This window comes from Chlorocebus sabaeus, chromosome 24 (genome assembly GCF_047675955.1).
Source record: "Chlorocebus sabaeus isolate Y175 chromosome 24, mChlSab1.0.hap1, whole genome shotgun sequence".
Classification (NCBI taxonomy): Eukaryota; Metazoa; Chordata; class Mammalia; order Primates; family Cercopithecidae; genus Chlorocebus; species Chlorocebus sabaeus.
The window spans coordinates 67174877-67190947 of record NC_132927.1 but is presented as its reverse complement, the minus strand read 5'-3'; the positions used below and the strand labels follow the sequence as shown (position 1 = coordinate 67190947).

General features: G+C 39.6%; 1 protein-coding gene across 7 annotated transcripts in view; it reads left to right on the top strand.

The window, feature by feature from the left end:
- The window catches only part of RPS6KA5 (ribosomal protein S6 kinase A5), a 197957-nt gene extending 182160 nt beyond the window's left edge, over positions 1–15797 (top strand). For 6 of the 7 annotated variants that reach the window (XM_007987575.3, XM_073011261.1, XM_037984387.2 and 3 more), the window contains 3 exons: positions 10896–11055; positions 12450–12613; positions 13934–15797. In XM_007987575.3, the coding sequence (XP_007985766.1) occupies positions 10896–11055; positions 12450–12613; positions 13934–14182 (573 nt within the window). In that variant the 3' untranslated portion in view covers positions 14183–15797. The remainder of the gene's footprint in view (positions 1–10895; positions 11056–12449; positions 12614–13933) is intronic. The other variant, XM_007987576.3, reaches the window with a different exon arrangement.
- Positions 15798–16071: the final 274 nt, after the last annotated feature.

The window sequence follows — 16071 nt, the reverse complement described above, 5'->3', positions numbered from 1 at the left end:
AAATTAAGTGTAATTCATATAAATCTAATTTATATACTCTATATCACCACAGCTAGGGAAATTTGAATATTGATTAGATGTTGAATAATACAAAGGAATTACTACTAATTTTTTTTAGATGTGATACTGGTATTGTGGTTGTAGTTTTAAAAATGCTTGCGTTTTATGGTCAGACACCGTCTGTAATCCCAGCACTTTGGGAGGCCAAGGTAGGAAGATTGTTTAAGCCTAGGAGCTCAAGACCAACCAGGGCAACACAGTGGTACCCAGTCTCTAAAAGAGAAAAAAAAATTTTTTTAATTAGCTGGGTGGGCATGGTGGCTCATGCCAGTAGTACCAGCTACTTGGGAGGCTGAGGTGAGAGGATCACTTGAGCCCAGAGGTTGAGACTACAGTGAGCCGTGATCATGCTACCACACTCCACAATGGGTGACAGAGCAAGACCCTGTCTCCAAAAAACAAAAGTCCTTGCTTTTTAGAGGTACATGATAAAATACTTAACAGATGAAAATGAACAAAAATAATATCTTCATTAAACTATCAGAAAAAAAGAGTGCTTTGCTAACTTTTCCATATAAATGAATGCATATCTAGATACAAAGGCTGAATTATCCCATAAGAAGCACAAAATTTGTTTGAAGTCTCCTGATTTGTTTTAGAAATAAATGGAAATTTTATATTTTACATCTAATAAACATGTATGTGGATATTTTAAAATGAAAACAAGTTATATTGTCCTCATTGAATAAAATAAATACTCCAGGAATATACATCATGTAGTATTATGAGGTTTTGATTACAACCCATTATACCTGATGGATATACAATCCCTGTCTGAAATGTATAAGATTGTAATAAAAATAGAGCTTACATGGTAATATTAATCTGCTTAGGTTGCTGTAACAGAATACCACAAACTAGGCAGCTTAAACAACAGATATTTATTTTCTCACAGTTCTTGATGCTGGGTAGTCTTAAGATCCAGGTGCCAGCAGGATTGGTGTCCGTTGAGGGCCCTTTCCTTGGGTTACAGATGGCCACCTGCTTGCTGTGTCTGCACACAGCCTTTCCTTGGTCTGCACACTCACAAAGAGAAAGTGTCTGTCCCTTTAAGGATACTAATTCTCTTGGATTAGGGGCCTACCCATATAACCTCATTTAACCTTCGTTACCACCCTAAAGGCCGTGTCTCCAAATACAGTCAAAGGGAGAGCTGGGGCTTCAATGTATGAATCCCCAGGGGCGGGAGAACACAAACGTTCAGTCCACAGCACACAGTATTTAAAGAAAGTAGGATACGATATATAACATACCTGTGAGGTGTCATAAAATTTTGTTTAAAGTGTTTTGTTCTCAGTACCTTATTTTTTTATTTTTTCCCAATATTTTATTTTGAAAATTTTAAAGCTAGAGAAAATGTGAGAGAATAGTACTATGAACATCTGACATTTTGCTACATTTCCTTTTTCTTTCTAATTATTTCTAGTGTGCATGCTGTCTCTGTATGTATGTGTATATGTATGTATGTGAGTATATGTAATGCATATATACAGACATACATGTATATCTTTATGTAGATATAGAGCTATACCTTGCTATACCATTTGCAAACAATTTGCAGACACAAAGTTCTCCTTAACAGATATTTCTAGATAATCAACTAAAATGTTAAGAGCTTGGAACTGAGAGGATCCTAAAGTTTGTTTAATTCTACCTCTTCCAGAAAAGGATTCTTTTCTATTATCACAAATTTCCTCTTCAGTACTTCCAAAGTTGGAAGGTTAGTTTTTTCACCTAACAACCTGTTGCATTATTACATGCCAGAAAGCAAGAAAACTTTATTTATAAAGATTGGTTTCTTTTTTTTTTTTTTGAGACAAGATCCTGCTCTGTTGCCCAGGCTGAAGGGCAGTTGCACGTTCATGGCTCACTGCAGCCTCGACCTCCCAGGCTGAGGTGATCCTCTTGCTTCAGTCTCCTGAGTAGCTGGGATTACAGGCACATACTACCATGTCCAGCTAATTTTTGTATTTTTTGTAGAGGTGGGGTTTTGCCATGTTGCCCAGGCTGGTCTCAAATTCCTGGGCTCAAGCAGTCTGCCCACCTCAGCCTCCCAAAGTTCTGGGATTGCGGGTATGAGCCACCGTTCCCTGCCCTGCTTTCTTATATTTAGCCACAACTATACCTGTTAAGAAGTGGGGCAGGACAAAGAAGTAGAGCAGACTTTAGCAAACTATTTGGCAGTATCTACTGAACATATGCAGACCAAATAACCCAGCAATTCCAATTCAGGAATATATCCAACAGAAATATGTATATTTCTGTAACAAAGACATGTATAAGAAGATATATAACAGCATGATTCAAAATTCCCCACACTGGAAACAACCCAATGTTCATCAACAATAGAAGGATATTTTAAAGAGAGGATGCTGGGAAGACAGTGCAGTAGGAAGCACCAGGAATCTGTCTCACCACCAACTGCAGTGGCAGAATCTCTCTGACGTAACTATTTTGGAACTCTGAAGTCCATTGAAAGTTTTCAGCTTCCAGGGAAAGGCTTGGACAGTAAAGTGCAGTTAATTTTGGTCAATTTTAGCTCTTAGCACAGTATAGGTTGAGTATCCCTTACTTGAAATGCTTGGGACCAGAGGTATTTTGGATTTTGGATTTCTTTGAATTGCGGCGTATTTACAGATTATGTAGTGGTTGAGCATCCCTAATCTGAAAATCCAAAATGCAAAGTGCTCCAGTGAGCATTTCCATTGAGTATGTTGGCGCTCAAAAAGTTTGTTTTGGGAGCATTTTGGATTTCAGATTTACGGGTTAGGGATGCTCAACTTATAGCAGCCACCCATTCCCGACCCTCAACCCTGTAGCAGACAGCCATGCACATATTCCTAAAACAACCTACACACAGCTTGTGGGAGCCAGGATGGGCAAAAAGGACCTTGTCCTCCAAATGTAGAGGATCTGTGATCTGAATTGCTGTAATTGCTGCTTCTCATTATAGAGGTGCAAAGAAACAGTGGTCGTTGTTGTGCCTGCCACCATTACTGCAAGCCCCTCCTCCTCCTCCACTGGATGAAGTGATATCCAGGGGTACTTAAAGGACCAGTCCGCCTTTTTCCTTTCTTCATTTTTTCTCCTTTTTCCCTTTGGGAGCCAGATATTCAGTACTCATACGTTCCAAAGCAACTGCTTATACACGGAAAATTAGAAAGCTACCAAGCATGCCCAGGCAAAGCCGCAGGCTCATCAAAGACCTGAGAAGACCTTGAGTTTGTACTTCATGCTGATCCTCAGCACAGAGACAGCCTATAACAATCAAAAAACAAAAAGCAATAAACAAAAGCAAATTAAAAAAAAAAAAAAGCAAGCAAACCCTCAGGAAGAATGAGAATTTTGATTCCCAGAGATATCATGTCATTAAGTTCAAGGTCCCATTTTCACAAGAATCACAAGGTATATAAAGAAACAGGAAAGTATGGCCCACTCAAAGGAAAAAATAACAGAAACTGTTCCTGAAAAAGGCCTCGCGATAAATTCGCCTAGACAAAGTCTTAAAACAACTGTGTTAAAGACATCGAAAGACCTAAAGGAGTATGTGGAGAACATCAAGACAAAATGTATGAACAAAATGGAAATAACAGTAAAGAGATAGAAAACCTGAAAAGAAAATGGAAAGGAATTCTGGAGCTGAAAAGTACAGTAACTAAAATGAAAAATTCAGTAGAGGGTTTCAGAGGCAGATTTGGCAGGCAGAAGAAGGAATCAGTGAAATTGAAGTTAGGACAATTAAAATTATTGAGTGTGAGGAACAAACAGAAAAATGAAAAAAGTGAACAGAGCCTAAGGGACCGTAGGATGCCATCAAGAGGATCAACGTATGCACTGTCAGAGGTTCAGAAGAAGAAGAGAGAAAAAGGGACAGAGAGAATATTGGAAGAAGTATTCTACTAGAAATTAGTTTTGGTGGAAAACTTTCCAATTTTGATGAAAGACAATATAAACATCTAAGAAACTCAACGAACTTCAAGTAAGACTAACTGAAAGAGACCCACACTGAAACACATTATAATGAAATGCCTGTAATCCCAGCACTTTGGGTGGCCATGGTGGGCTGCTCACTTGAGGTCAGGAGTTCAAGACCACCTTGGCCAACATAGCGAAACCCCATCTCTACTAAAAATACACAAATTAGCCAGGTGTGGTGGTGCACACCTGTAATCCCAGCTACTCGGGAGGCTGAGGCGGGAGAAGCACTTGAACCTGGGAGGCAGAGGTTTCAGTGAGCTGAGATCATGACAGAGTGGGTGACAGAGTGAGACTCTGTCTCAAAAAAAAAAAAAAAAAAAAAAAAATAGAACCTTGAAAGCAACAAGAGAAAAGGGATCCACACATGCAAGTGATCTTCAGTTAGATCATCAGCAGATTTCTCATCAGAAAGTTTGGAGACCAGAAGGCAATGGAGTGATACATTCAAAGCACTAAAAGGAAAGAAAAAAAAACTGTCAACCAAGAATCCTATCTCTGACAAAGCTGTCCTTCAAAGGTGAGGGAGAAGTTAAGATATTTCTAGATCCATAAAAAGCTGAGGGAGTTCATTACTTCATTACCACTAACGCCGCCCTGTAAGAAATGCTCAAGGGAGTCCTGCAGGCTGACAAGAAAGGACACTAGACAGTTAATTCAAAGCCTTGTGAAGAAATAAAGATGTCAATAAAGGTAAATACATGGCCAGTTGTAAAAAACTAGCATTATTGTGACAACAGTTTATAACTTCACTTTTTGTTTTCTGCGTGACATAAGAGACGAATGCGTTTAAAAGAATTATCAGTTTGTTTTGGGGCACACAATGTGTAAAGATGTAGTTTTGTAAGATAAACAACCAAAAGAATTTGGGTAGAACTGTTAGAGGAGCAGAGGTTTTTATACATTATTAAAGTTAAACTGATATAAATTCAAGTTAGAGTGTTATAACTTTAGGATGGTAAATGTAATCCCTTGGAAACCACAAAGAAAATAGCTATAGAATGTATACAAAAAGAAAAGAGGAATTTAAATGTTTTATTACAAAAAAATAAACTAAACATAAAAGGAGGCAGTAATGCAGAATATGAAGGACAAAAAAGCTGTCGCGTATATAGAAGACAAAGAGCAAAATGACAGAAGTTAGTTCCTTTTTATCAGGAATTACTTTAAATGCAAATGGATTAAACTCTAATCAAAGGACAAAGATTGGTATAATGGATTTAAAAACATGATTAACTGTATGCTGTCTGCAAAAGAATCGCTTTAGATCCAAAGATACAAATAGATTGAAAGTGAAACTATGGGAAAAGATACTCCGTGCAAATAGTAACCAAAAGAGATCAAGGCTATGTGCAGTGGCTCGTGCCTGTAATCCCAACACTTTGAGAGGCAAAGACGAGCAGGTCGCGTGAGGTCAGAAGTTCGAGACCAGCCCGGCCAACATGGTGAAACCCCGTCTCTACTAAAAATACAAAAATTATCCAGACTTGGCAGTGTGTGCCTGTAATCCCAGCCACTCGAGAGGCTGAGGCAGGAGAATCACTTGAACTCAGGAGGCAGAGGTTGCAGTGAGTCAAGATTGTGCCATTGCACTCTGGCCTGGGTGACGAGCGAAACTCCGTCTCAGAAACAAACAAACAAAAAGGAGATCAGGAGTGGCTACACTAAAATAGCTCACTGCAACCTCTGCCTCCTGGATTCAGGCAATTCTCGTGCCTCAGCCTCCCAAGTAGCTGGGATTATAGGCGCCTACCATGACACCCAGATAATTTTTGTGTTTTTAGTAGAGACGGGGTTTCACCATATTGGCCACAGTGGTGTCAAACTCCTGGCCTCAAGCAATCTGCCCGCCTCAGCCTCCCAAAGTGCTGGGATTACAGGCATGAGCCACCACTCCCAGCCACCAAATAGACTTTAAATCAAAAAAGTTTACAAGAGGCTGGGCGTGGTGGCTCACAGCTGTAATCTCAGCACTTTGGAGGCTGAGGCAGGAGGATCACTTGAGCCCAGGAGTTTGAGACTAGCCTGGACAACATAATGAGACCTCATTTCTACAAAATATTTAAAAATTAGCCAGATATAGTAGCATGTGCTATAGTCCCAGATACTCAGAAGGCTGAGGTGGGAGGCTCTCTCGAGCTTGGGGAGGTCACAGCTGCAATGAGTCATGATTATGCCACTGTACCCCGACCTTGGCAACAGAGTGAGACCTTGTCTCAAAAAAAAAAAGTTTACAAAAGACAAAGAGGGTCACAGGGTCCTCATATAGTAATAAAATGTCCAATTCAACAGGAAGACATAACAGTTACAAACACTTGTATACCTAATGACAGACCAGTAAAGTACATGATGCAAAAACTGACAGAACTGAAGGAAGAAGTAGATAGTCCTGTAATAATTATTGGAGACTTCAATACCCCACTCTCAATAATGGATAAAACAACTAGACAGTAGATAAGTAAGCAAATAGAGGACTTAACCAACTAGGTCTAATGGACACATACAGAGTTAAAATGTGGAAGCAATCTGAGTTTCCATGGATAGATGATAGACAGGCAAAATGTGCTGTATACATACACTGGAATATTATTCAGCCTTGAAAAGGGAGGAAATTCTCACATATACAACAACATTATTATTAAGGATATTATGCTAAAGAAGGAAGCCAGTTAGAAAAAGACAAATACTGTATGTTCAGAAAAGATACTTAGGGTGTTCGAAATCATAGAGACAGAAAGTAAAATGGTGGTTGCCGGGGTTGTGGGGTAAAGGAGAATGGGGAGTTAGTATTTAATGGGTATAGAGTTTTACTTTTACAAGATAAAAAGAGTTCTAGAGATGGATGGTGATGGTGAAGATATTTAATACCATCGAACTATACACTTAAAAATGGTTAACATGGTACATTTTGTTAAGTGTATTTTAACACAATGGCAACTTAGGAGTGGAGAGAAAGATATTCTATTCTGTGTTCCCCAGAAAGTGAAACCTGAAGCTAATACTTATGTCATATTATGTTATTAAAGAGCATAATCCCAAGGGTGCAGGGGTGAGGAAAAGAGAGCAGAGCATGTACTACTGGGCTGGCCACGTGTCGTCACCAAGTGCAGTTGATCACTTGAGCTCATGGAACGGACCTCTGAGCAGAGCCAGGAAGCGTGAGTTCTGTAAGTGGGTCATGCACCCATAGAATCTAGATACGGGGGACCTGGACCCATCAGCCATTGGTTCCGCACAGCTCTCAGAGACAGCACCCCGACCCCCAAGGTATTATCCTGAGCCAGCTGGTATCTTTGCTGAGTCTGTCATGTTCTACAGGCCAGCTGCACTTAAGTGAACCATCTGTCAACCAGACTCATCAGTTGATCATAGGGAACCTCCTTCAGTGAGGCCATAGTGTGAGTTAAGGAAGAAGTGTTATGCAACCAAGACAGGTGACATGCATGTAAGCATCTCATTTACTCATGCCTTCTGGACTCACGCCCAGGGCAGATTCTGAGTGTGTTACTTCCATAGTGCATTGGTTTGTTGCTGTACCTACCTGACTTGGTGAATCAAGGCATCTGCTGATCTTAGCACATGATGCACTGCTCTTGGGATTGCATGTTGAGGCACTCAGAGCCTGCCAGGATCTGGTAACATCTTAGGAGCTGTTATTTGGAGAATAGTTCTCTGCCCCAGAAGGCCCCACCTTGCACCAGAATACTTCAGGTCTGCTCTGAGACACTCCTGTTGTGGCGGCAAGAGAGTCTCATCTTTCACAGATACCTGTAGTACAATCAGAGCAACTGAATCCTATGGCTTAAGTAGCGTCCTGCTAATTGACAGGATTGGACCTATAACAAAAGCCTATGCTAGGCCCCACTTGAAACAGGTAGCCTTCCGAGTCACTTGATAAATTTCTTAGAGCAGTATTCTCAAGTGCAATGTATGCTACCTCCAAAATACAAAGAAGCCTGCTAAGTTCTATTCCTATTTCTTAGTGGTACAAGGTACAGTAGGTTGTCTTTTAGAGGAGGATGTTTCATTATGCCCCTGACCACTGAAGTCCTAGTTTTCTGCTCTGCAAAATGAGAATTATATCATTCCACTTCTGGGGAATGAGGAAAATACCCTATAATGATACCTAATCGCATTAACAGGACTAACTTTGCTCTGCTTTCCTTTCTTTGTTTCACTATAGATATTAGAAGAGCTTTTGTTCCATGTTTGGGGAGGTAAACTTGCAGCTAGAAAGGCAAGACATGGGTAAACTACATTCTATTCAATGGCAAGTGTCAGGGAAATAGGATTCTAGAAACTTAGGGAAAAGGAGTGGAATTCCTGGCATCCGAGGAAAGAGTGGGGGATCTGGAACACGTGTGACACAAGTTCCACAGACTCATCAGAGCTGTCATTTGGTGGCATCCCTCTGTTTAATCAAGACCACAGTACAGTCTCTATCATATCACTGTCTTAAGTATTCTCAAAGAGTTCTCACTCATTCAGGAAATAAGCATGGGATAGCAAATTCTGGCACTATGCAAGGTTCAGGGATACAGTGATACATAAGACGTAGTTCTGCTTCTAGGGAGCTCATGGTTTAGCAACGTGGACAGTTGTATTGAGTTACCCCACAAAGTGATAGCGCATCCACAGGTGTGCACACCAGTTCAGTGGCTGTTAGATAGCTCTGTGGATACAGGAGTGGAGGATAGGATCATGAAGAAAGGATTCTTTCCATAGAGGAGAAGCCTTAAGAGACAAACTTGTTAATTTGCTGAGCACCTACTGTGTGCCAGGCACAATACTAGTTATGTTAAATGTATAATTTCATATAACCTTATAATATCACTTGTTACTTTTACCCATGAAGAAATGGTCTAAGAGAAGTTAATGAATTTGCCCATTCCAAAGCTAGTAATTGACAAAGCAGTTGTTTGCAACCAGGTGTGACCCTAATGCTCATTTCCCCTACTTCTGTGCCACACGTCTTCTCTCTGGAGTAGAGGCCTGCAGAGTTCCCAGTTTCCCAAACCGGGTAACTGGGTTACACTCTAGCCACCTTAGGATGCATGGGACTTTGCCAGCTAAGGAAAGAAAATGGCATTTTAAGGAGACCAAACAGCATGTGGAAAGTCCCGGAGCCCCGAGAACTGTTGGTGGGAACACAGGATTGGAATATGGGAAACTGCAGAAGCTGAGGCTGAAAAAGCTGAAAAAGAGAAGCAAGAGTCAGAGACTGAAGGAAGCCAGTGAAGGGATTTGGATAGGGGAATGTTGTAAGATTTAAGTTGCGTGACTGTTACTGTGGTGTGTGCATAAAGGGTACAGGAGGGAAGAAGTCAGGTGAGGGGCAGGTGGAGGCATGGCATCAGTTATGAGACTCCAGTTAATCTTAGACAGTTACTGCCAGCCTGCGGACTGGCTCACTCAGACCTAGTCGTAGCCTGCCTTCAAGCTACATCAAGGATTTAGGGAGTTTTGTCTGCCTTCTACAGATGTTCTGACATTGCTCTTCTTAGGGCAATTAGTCTTCCTCGTTAGGTTGCTCCAAATTAGAAACCGAGGTTCCTTCTCCATGTCTTCTATTTTCAAACTCTGCGCATTCTCATGCATGTAGTTTTTATTCTTCTCAGGCACAATTTTCTATTTCAGAAAATCTAAATTTGTCCAAAGCCTTCTAGTCTCTTATAACCTCCGAGGTGTCAAGTTTCTCTTCCTTCTGCATCTGGGTCTCATTCCTGTCTTCTCCATCCTTCTTACTCACATTTTGTTTATTACCTATCTTATTGGATCTCCTGGTTGTCCTTTTTATGTTATTTTTATTAGCCTGTCTAGGAGTTTCCATCTTTTCTGAAGAGCCAGTGTGTAAGAGCTGTTTTACCATCTTGCCATCATGAGGGTGAGCCTACTTGTCAGACATGTGACCAGAAAAGATGGCATATTGTTTCCAGACCACCGGAGCATCATGTGGCTTCCATGTCTCCTAATTAGGGCTGGAGTTGACACTGAGCTTCCCTTCTGTGTCCCTTCCTAAGTGCCATGATGCACACGCTTCCCTCAGCCCAGGCTCCTGCCGACACCACTTCTCCCTTCTCACGCTGTCCGGTGGGGCCACCTTTTGGTCTTCTCTGGTCCACACCCAGACACAGCTACTTAACACCAGCCAACCCACCACCATTGATAACCAACCCGCCATCTCTGCAAGACTGAAAGTCAGTGAGCAGAGAGAAACCACCCCCCCAAGAATTTTAAAGGATCACTTTTCTAAAATCCAATCTCTGCTACAAAGATAAGCCTTGGCTTGTTTGTTATTCTGTTAACTTTTTAAAGGGGAAAATCTTAAACTTAGATTTCAAACATATGGCTACAATGAAAACAGGTGGCTGTAGATAATTCACTGTATTTAAGATAACAGTGAGAAAAATAAAATAAAAACAGGGGTAATTACAGATCAAATAGGAAGGCCTATATAAAGTTTTTCAAGTCCTTAACCATAGTTACATGTCCTGGGGAAAGGATGGTGGAAATGGAATAGAAAAACATAGTTATTAAGGAGTTCTGCTGTCTCTCTATTTTCTGTTAACATCAATACCATCTTTTCTGAAGCAGTTGGATTATCCTTTTTTCTTCTTATTGCTTTGAATATAGTTATAAATGTGATTTTAAATCTTTATATCATAATAAGCCATGCCACTGGTTTACAAGTCTTTGAGATGTATTCACTGCCTCAGTGATAGAAGTCACGTAATCTTTAAACTCAATCATGCTAGTTGTAGCAGTTGGTAAATTACACCCATTACATTACTATTAGGATTATTAGCGTGGCTTTAACAGATCTAGGTAGTCATTCTGTTTTGTTACTTTTTCCCTGATAGTACACAATGTTGTCAGGACAGGTTCCCTTCCAATCTCATGACCGAAGTTTGACGTGTACCAGCGCAGTGGAAATCATGAAGAAAATTAAAAAGGGAGATTTCTCCTTTGAAGGAGAAGCCTGGAAGAATGTATCCCAAGAAGCTAAAGATTTGATCCAAGGTAAGAATCTAATGAAATTTTACATTTTATATGATGTGTAGTGATTGAAGTAGAATCATCCCCATTACACATACATTTGTATGTCAATTACTCGAGGAATCCATGTGTATTCTAAAAGGCTCCTAGGCTACTCTCTCCAGCCTTGTCTTTTTATCAGAACATCCTCTTTAGTAATGGTCTCCACATTTCTAACATGAACTAGCACTTGGCTTCCACTGGCATCTCAGTCAAACACATCTAAAACAAACCAATACTTTTTGACTGTCCTTTCCCCCCAACACTCTCCTCCTCCTGTCTTTCATCCTGTCAGCAGTGGCACTGCTAAAAAACCAGATCACCAAAACAGAAACCTGGGCGTCCTCCTGGATACCTGCACCTGCCTTGCCTTCCACAGCCAGTCACAGAGTTCTACAGATTCAGCAGCGCTCGTAGCGGTCCCTTCCTTCCCATTCACATGTCGTTGCCTTTGTTCTCATCACCATTTCTCTCCCCAAATCCTGCAGCATCCTTTCACCTTGCCTCACTTCCTCTGACTTAAGCTGTTCATCATCTATCAATAGAGGGACTTTTCTAGAATCCAAATGTGATTATGCCTCTTTTCTGCTGGAAATCCTTTGGAGACTCTGCTTTAGGTCAGACTCCTTAGCCTAGCATTTAACATTCAAAGCCCCTCATGACCTGGTCCTGTCTGCCTTTGCTTCCTCCTCACCCCAGCTCTGCCGTTGCAGAATATTTGAATTCCTCAGATGTGCCGAGCTTTCAGATCCCTCCGTGTCTTTACACACTCTTCTTAATCCTCTTCCCTAGCCACTTCTCCTTATCCTACAGGACTCATCTCCTAGAAGCCTTCCAGGACACCCTCACTCCCCAGGCTACACTCTCCCTCGGGCCTGCTAAAACACTGTGCCTGTGTATCTTGCTATTGCCCTTGTCCCTGATGTTATAATAGCCGGGGTTTGCCTATGTGTCTTCTAATAATAGCTCTTCTCTGCATCTCCATCTCCATATCTCTAGTGCCTTACTGCACTCCCTGACCTATAGAAGATGGCCAGTAAATGTTTGGTACATGGATGAAGTAGATCTGTGTGCTTTTTGCTGATTTGGAGCTTACCAGGTCACCATTGGGAGTCTTTGTTTTGGGTGTTTATTTTCTCCTGATTGAAAAGCCACTTCACCTGCAGCTTCCTAGAAATAGGCTACTGTGATTTTATCATTAGAATCCAGTATTTACAAAAGAATTTAAATGAATAGGAAAATCTAATTATTTTTGTAGGAGATTAAAGCTATATAGAAACCACCATGTCATGTGAACATAACTGAGATTTATTTCGGAGTTTGTTTTTAAACCATGTTTAAAATGACAAATCATAAAATAAGACTATCTATTCCCACAGGACTTCTCACAGTTGATCCAAACAAAAGGCTTAAAATGTCTGGCTTGAGGTACAATGAATGGCTTCAAGATGGGAGTCAGCTGTCCTCCAATCCTCTGATGACTCCGGATATTCTAGGATCTTCAGGAGCTGCCGTGCATACCTGTGTGAAAGCAACCTTCCACGTAAGGCCCTGTGCTCTGTACATGTTGGATGGTTTAAGTAGGAATCATAATCAAATGTTCTTACTCTGTAGCCTCAGATACATTTTCTTTGTTTCGCATTTAAAATAATATGTGCCCTTTCACTTTTAGGAATGTTTTTATAAATTGCTTCATGGTTATAAACACTTTATAACAAAAAGTACACAGGGGACCAGAGTCACTGCTAACCCACAAAATACGTATTTAATTTTTAGAATGACCTTATGAGATGAGATAATAGAACTTTTTCCTCTCAAATAGACTAAATCATTTTCTTTAAAAACCATAATAAACATTAGGAACTAAGGCATATTTGAACTAAGGCATTTTTTCCCATTCATTCCACAACCATTTAGTACATCACACATTCTTAAAACTGGGAGGGATATGAAGTAAGTTCATTGGTATTAAGTATAGATTGTATGTTTGAAAGACTGAGACTATTTGGTAGAAACTGTGGATTATGCATATTTGTGCCAAGCAGATGCAAATGCATTAAGATAATTCATGTAAAGTATAGTATAAGATGAGTTAGGGAGACAGAAACTCACCTTCAAAGGGATTATTTTGAGAAAGGAGAAGGGATAGGGATAGCGCTTCTTCAGCAGCAGAAATGGATTCAAAAAGTAATAAACTAGGAAATGTTGAGACGGTGAAGAGATTAACCGCAAGAATTTCTATCAGATGATTCAAATCTTCTCAGTGACATAGGTTGCAGGGTGACAACTACAAGTTGTAACTGCAGCATTGTCCAAGCCTAGGCCAAGGAGAGTGAAGACAGGCTGCAGGAGGAGGAAGCCAGGGCGAGGCTGTAGAGCTGTGCTTCTCTGTGCGTGTAAGTGTCCAGTATATACCCAAACGTCATTGAATGGGAGTGAAGAGCCAAGACTCATAATGCATCCAGTCTGCTTGCATTGGGACTTTGTGTGCAGAATTTTAAATCTTAGACACAGAACCATTAAAAGTAATGGGAGTAGTTTAGATTTACTGATGGTCTTCAGGAATTTCCAGTCAATTGTTTCATATTAGGATGTAGTACTAACTTTTTCAAAAGATTTATTAGAATTGTGACTCTCAGACAACCCAGCTAGTTTGATTTAAACAGAGCCCTCAGAAATTTTTTCCCATGAACTTCTCCACCCTGCCGATAGGCTTAGATACAAAGGTTTTAAGAGCTTTGTTCCCTTAAAACAACTTGGGGCTGCAGTTGCCAATGGAAAGTTGTCTTCTGCTGTAAGTCATAACTGCTAGGAAAACTTCAGTACTTTTACCTTCACAGGGGTTCCCTTTTTTCTCCCCTAGGCCTTTAACAAATACAAGAGAGAGGGATTTTGCCTTCAGAATGTCGATAAGGCCCCTTTGGCTAAGAGAAGAAAAATGAAAAAGACTAGCACCAGTACCGAGACGCGCAGCAGTTCCAGTGAGAGTTCCCATTCTTCTTCCTCTCATTCTCACGGTAAAACTACACCCACCAAGACACTGCAGCCCAGCAATCCTGCCGACAGCAATAACCCGGAGACCCTCTTCCAGTTCTCAGACTCAGTAGCTTAGGCATGGTAGGAGTGTGTCAGTGATCCATTGCACCTTTATTCCCTCAGCATATGCCTGAGGTGATCTTTTATGCTTTTAAAAATGTTTCCCGTTGGTCTCATTGGAATCTGCCTCCTAATGTTTTTTTTCAGGAAAACCTGTTCGGTTATCCTCATCTAAAAGCACTGGACAGAGAATGTTACTGTGAATAGAGCACATATTACTTTTTAGCAAGCTAGCATGATGCCAACAAGACCATTCTTGAAAGAGCAAAGGTTCCTGTAAATTTAACTAGGACTAGATTTGAGCTGCTTGCAGAGTAAGTCGCAGGTTTTCCAGATGTCTGCCAACAAGAAATGACTCATACTGTGATGATACCTTTTGCTTTGCCTTGTGGACAATGTGGGTTTTTGAAATTTGCACCCTTCAAACAGTGATTTATCAGAGAAAGGGGTCTGTTTTCAAAAAAGATTCTGTAATGAATTTTATGTGTGGCATATACTTATTTCTTGAGAGAAGATTTTAACTTATTGTTTTTATTTTATGGTTACATATGATGATAACCTGCTATTGTTAATCTTTTTCTAAAAAGTGGAAAAAAAAAAAGATATAAGAACTCAAGGTCCCATACTCTGTATTCGGGATCCATCTGAGATGCATGCTAAGCTATGTGTATGTTTTTAATTTTGCACTGCTCTTTCCTGGCAATTTGTTTTAATGGTTATTGCAGAATATTAAGGTACATGTCTCTCTGTTTTAAGTAATATTGCACTTTATAAAAAAGTATGAATAAAGCAAACTATTTTGTAAAGTGCACTGTTTAAAGCATTTGCACTGTATTTTTGCCATTTATTTTCATTTTCTACTTTAAATTTGTCCTCACATCCCTCTTCTACTTTGTATGCAACAAGTAGAATGGGGCATGTTGTGTAATGTAGTCAGCCTCTTATGCACCAATGTGAGGAAAACCTAAAGGGAAATTATACTAAACACTGTGCTTCATATCTGTACACTGTGTTGTACTACAGTGAGGAATTTCCTCCTGTGGTCATATATTATGTACATAATATTTTAGGATCATACCTATGACTTGTTTGGAAATTTTTCTGTTAAATTTTAAATCCAGAAAGCATATTTTATAAACTTATGCAGAGCACTTTTATTGCTCAAAAGTTCTGAATTCATACAGAAAACAAGTACTATGTGATGAAAACATTTCATTAAAAGATTGCTGCATTTAAAAATACAATTCATTCATTCATTCCCTATGCAAAAAAAAAAAAAAAAGTGATAGGATTTGTATGTTATATTTTCTTTTAAAGCCATCATGTGAAATGTCAGGACTGAGAAAAGTGATTTTTTTGCTTTGTTTACAGGAATCATGCTTAAAGAGATATGCCCAACATGTTTATTTTATAGTTTTTGTTAATGATAACCTTTTGAGCATTAGTTTGGAATTTGGATATGATATTTATTTATTCCTTTCTTGAGGTTATAGCAGCATTAATTTCAACGAGTTATGAATACTAAAAAATATTGCACTCTATGTAATAGTAGTATATTTATTACTAAATCAATGTATATATTAATAGCACAGGCAAAACATGGCAAATATTAAAATATTTTCAAAATGTTATATTATCCTGTTCACATTTTTGTCCACAGTGGTTATTGGGAATAATATTTTTTACTTTTTGCTGGCCCAAATGACTACATAATATTGAGTTAATGAAAGTTTCGTACTCCCAGCTTTCAGTTATTCCTAGTAATTATGGGAAATTTTGTGTGAATTATTACCAAACTATTACTAATTCACAAAATGTGATTCCATCAGGCACAGATCTCTAGTAATCAAGAAAATGACCATATTTATAATTATATTGCATATATTTGAAACGTATTTGGCTCTT